We start from the raw sequence: 5,000 nt of genomic DNA, 5'->3' as shown, positions 1-5,000 counted from the left end.
TTAATGTTTTTACAGGAGTTGCTTCTGCTCATCAGGGCTGCATTTATTTGATAAAAAATACAGGGAATATTGTGAAATATTATTATGATGCAAAATAACGTTTTTTCTATTTTAATATACATTAAAGTGTAATGTATTTCTGTGATCAAAGCTGTATTTTCAGCATCATTACTCCAGTCTTCAGTGTCACATGATCTTCAGAAATCATTCTAATATGCTGATTATTATCAGAGCTGCTTAATATTTTTGTGGAACCTGTGATACATTTTTTCAGGATTCTTTGATGAATAAAAAGTTAAAAAGAACAGCATTTATTTAAAATAAATGCTTTTAAAGCATTTTGTGAAATGTATATCTCAATTTCGAAAAAATGTACCCTTATGACTGGTTTTGTGCTCCATGGTTACTTATATATATATATATATATATATATATAAATGTGTGTGTGTGTTCTTCTGTTTCTGTGTCAGCTCACAGACGTGAGGATCAGTGACGCTGAGCGACACACAGACAAGAGTGATGACATCACAGACCGTGACATCACCTCGTCCGCTCCTCTGACGTCAACCGCTCATGACGGCCGATCGACCAATCAGCTGCGAGCATCTCCAGGGGACGATTCGCTGGTTCTGTTTGAGAAACACGAGACCCACAGACCTCGGGACGCACCGGACAGTCGCTACGTGACCAATGACGACACGGACGACACTGTCTGATAAAGAGAACGAGGAGCTCCTTCCCAAACAGATGTGGAGGACGGAGCTGAGGAAAGCCAGAGAGCAGAGGAAGGAGAAGGAAGGTGAGGATCGCATCAACACTGACCTCACAAACGCAGAGCTTCCTGTTACGGCCCGATCTCTGTACGACTCCAAACAGAAGCGGCTCGCTGAGGATTGTGGGGTCATGGGGGACGAGAACGCCAGCAATCGTTAAAGCTCTGCGATTGGCTCGTCTTACGACGTGGACGTCCCGTCTGGCCTGTGGAAGCAGCTGACCCCTGAGACGGGAGGTCACGAGGTCACGTCTGGGATCAAACGGAGGCTCCTGATGAACGAGGACGAGGCGTTCGGTCCTGGACGAGGGACGGGGAGCACTCTCTCCAGCACACCCAGAGGTGAGAAATTAGGGGCTAGAAGTTTCTAACATTTGAATGTTTTTCAGTGATCGAAAATCTAATCGACAGTGTTGAGGTCATTGTGTTAGGGATGTGACGATATCAAAATCTCACCATACGGTAATATCACGATGGGAAATCCACGGTACGATATTTATGGCGATATAACAAAAAAAAAAAGGAGAGAAATGAAGAATTGGAAAAAAAATAAAAAACACCTTTAATGTTAGAATAAGAAGTTTAAATATATTTTAAAAACTACACACACCTATCGTTTCATACCGTCATGTGACCGCGATAATATCGAGACAGTTTTGTTACCGTAATATTGATAATATCGTTACATTCCTAGTCATAGTTGCATACTGAACTGTGATTGGTTTGTCATTCGTGTATCTTTTTATCTGTCTATATTGTATCTTTCTTTTTTAGGTTCACAATATTTTATTGAAGCCAGAAGAAATGATTTATGATTGTGTGAAGCATCATAAGTGATTAAGTGTTGTCCTCAGGGCTGCAGTTGTCTGCGCAGACGCAGGAGGATCAGGTGACGGCTCTGATGGAGGAAGAGCGCAGACAACAGCAGGAACTACTGCAGGTGAGCAACAAACTACAGCCTGTTTCTCATGCAGTTCTAAGGGGAGCATGGCGCTTGCAACGCCAAGGTCATGGGTTTGATTCTGAGAGGATGCATGAACTGATAACATGTATACCTTGAATACAGCGTCTGCTCGATGCATGCATGTAAATGAGTGTAAATCACTGGACAAAGCATCAACAACATCTTTTGTGATCCTCTAAGGTCAAGTAACATTTGTTTCTGTAGCGCATTATAGAATAGAGATTGTTTCAAAGCTGTGAAAACTGATTTCTGACATGGGTTAAAAAAAAAAGATCACTGACTTTTTATATCACAATTATGACACCATTATCCCAAAAAAAAAAATATTTTTTTGCAATTCTGCATTTGTATCTTACAATTCTGAGTTAATATCACAAAATTAAAATAAAAAAATGTCTGAATTGCGAGATATATGCTCATAATTATAAACTCCGAATTTGCAAAATATAAAGTCAGAATTGAGAGATGTAAACTTAGAATTATGAGACATGAACTCTGAATTTGTGATATATAAACGCAGACTTTAGATATAAACTCAGACTTATGGGATATAAACTCTGAATTATGAGACATAAACTCTGAATTATGGGATATAAACTCTGAATTACGAGATATAAACTCTGAATTATGAGAAATAAACTCAGAATTATGAGATATAAACTCTGAATTATGAGAAATAAACTCTGAATTATGAGAAATAAACTGAATAATGAGATATAAACTCTGAATAATGAGAAATAAACTCTGAATTATGGGATATAAACTCTGAATTATGAGAAATAAACTCTGAATTATGAGAAATAAACTCTGAATTATGAGATATAAACTCTGAATTATGGGATATAAACTGAATTATGAGAAATAAACTGAATTATGAGAAATAAACTCTGAATTATGAGACATAAACTGAATTATGGGACATAAACTGAATTATGAGACATAAACTCTGAATTATGGGATATAAACTCTGAATTATGAGAAATAAACTGAATTATGGGACATAAACTCTGAATTATGGGAAATAAACTCTGAATTATGGGAAATAAACTCTGAATTATGAGATATAAACTCTGAATTATGGGAAATAAACTCTGAATTATGGGATATAAACTCTGAATTATGAGAAATAAACTCTGAATTATGGGATATAAACTCTGAATTATGAGAAATAAACTCTGAATTATGAGAAATAAACTCTGAATTATGAGAGAGAAACTCAGAATTGCAATATATAAATGCAGAATTGTGAGATAAAAAGTCACACTTACCTTTATTTTTTTATTCCGTGATCAAAACAAGCTTCCACACAAAGCAGCTTCACAGTAATAAAGAGTACAGTAATAACTGTTAATGCTGTGAAATTCCTCAGAATGGTAAGAGCAGCTGATGTGATTGTGATAGATCTCTAAATGACTCGTTAGACTCGTGTTTGACGGTTGTTCTGTCCCGAATCTCTCGCTGGCCGATGCCAGACACCACAGATCAGACCTGAAATCACCCAGAGGATTGTGGGAATGTTTTCTTTCATTTCTAGCTGCCGCTGAGAGCGTCCTTACGTGTTTCTCCTTCAGGTCCTGTAGCGGCTCGTGTCCTGACGCCATCAATTACAGCCTTTAATGAACACCCAGTGTTTTTATATTAACGAGCGTCTGTGTGTCCGCTGTGGGAAGCGACACAGAAAATGAGGATAATTGTGTTTAATTCACGCGCGGCTGAACACACCTGTCTGTCTGTGATTCGATTCTTGCTCTTATTTCATCCTGACTCTCTCTCTCTGTCCTGCTTTCACTTGTATTCTCTCGCTCTCTCGTTTTAAACTGTTTTATTGGCACGGCTGGATTCTTTCTGTTGCCAAAAAAATAAAAACTGAATCACAGAAGCTGAACTCAATGACACTACTGGTTACAATATGGGAAGAATTAATGTTTTTTAAAAAAGTATCTTCTGCTCAGCAAGGCTGTGTTTATTTGATTAAAAATACAGTAAAAATTATGAAATATGTCTTTATTGTCACTTTTGAGAAACTGAATGTGTCCTTGCTAAATAAATGCATTCATTTCTTGTTTTTGTAAGTCTTAAAACTGTGTTCAACATTGATAATAATCAGAAATGTTTCTTGAGCAGCAAATCAGCATATTAGAATGATTTCTGAAGATCATGTGACTCTGAAGACTGGAGTAATGATGCTGAAAATACAGAGCAATAAATGACAGTTTAACAGATATTCACATAGAAAACAGCTGATTTACATTGCAACAATATTTCACTATATTTATATTTCAGAAACATTCCAAATCTGAACATGTTGCATGTATTATTGTTGATGGATTGATATGTTTGTAATGCTGTCTCTCTCTCTGTCAGTCGTTAGCGGAGCGTGTCCTTCCCGTGGCTCACGTCTGGAGGACACACTGACCTCCATCTGTCTGCACACACAACACCTCAACACCTCACGGGTAACACACACACTGCTATTCCTGTCATCATGGGTTCATTCCATAGACATAATGTTTTTTTCTATCCCCTTCCGCTAAACCTACCCCTCACAAAACCTACAGGCATTTTTAGATTCTCTAAACACTTCATACTGCATGATTTATAAGCTTGTTTCCTCATGGGGACCTAAAAAATGTCCCCACAAAGTCAAAATGTACTGGTATTACTATCCCTGCAGCCAATGAGTGATCCTCTGCTGCCATCTGCTGGTTATAACGGTAATTTCATTTTCATCTTAAAAAGTCTTTATTTTTATACAAATACCTAGAAGCCATATTACATTTTTACCATGGTATTGAGGTGCTATATCTGTGGTTTTATCTGTGATTATCAGGATCTAAATGTATGCTATGGAAGACACCTCAAACAGTCAGAATAATTCAATTTCACCATATAAAAATGAGATTGCTACAATTTTTACAGATATTACTGATCCTAACTCAAGCTACTGTCAAATGTGTATTTCTAAGAGAATGTTATATTATTATTAATATTATCAGGCAACACAAACCTGTTTCTTGATTTGAAACAATGTTACTCATTAGGACATGCAGAACTAAGAAATACTTTTTTTCTATTAAAATATTAATTTTTTTAGGAAAAATGACTGTGAAAGTGTAAATAATTAAAAAATGTGAAGTGTTTATCATGTTCTGACTGTAAAGAATAGTTTAAAACCACAATTAACCGTCTGTTTTATACAACTTTCACATTGAAGCAAAAACACACTCACTCACACACACACACACACACTCTCACTCTCTCACA

At 36.6% G+C, this 5,000-nt stretch overlaps 1 protein-coding gene across 1 annotated transcript in view; it reads left to right on the top strand.

Moving 5' to 3' along the window:
- LOC107702011 (uncharacterized) overlaps positions 1 to 5,000 on the top strand; it is an 8,094-nt gene that overhangs the window by 673 nt on the left and 2,421 nt on the right. Inside the window, 4 exon segments of the mRNA XM_074187062.1 lie at positions 471 to 686; positions 688 to 1,114; positions 1,627 to 1,712; positions 4,108 to 4,335. Coding sequence (XP_074043163.1) covers positions 471 to 686; positions 688 to 1,114; positions 1,627 to 1,712; positions 4,108 to 4,335 — 957 coding nt within the window.

Source organism: Sinocyclocheilus anshuiensis, unplaced genomic scaffold (genome assembly GCF_001515605.1).
Source record: "Sinocyclocheilus anshuiensis isolate Anshui unplaced genomic scaffold, SAMN03320099.WGS_v1.1 scaffold250, whole genome shotgun sequence".
In the NCBI taxonomy this organism is placed as follows: domain Eukaryota; kingdom Metazoa; phylum Chordata; class Actinopteri; order Cypriniformes; family Cyprinidae; genus Sinocyclocheilus; species Sinocyclocheilus anshuiensis.
This window is presented reverse-complemented; position numbering and strand designations above follow the sequence as displayed.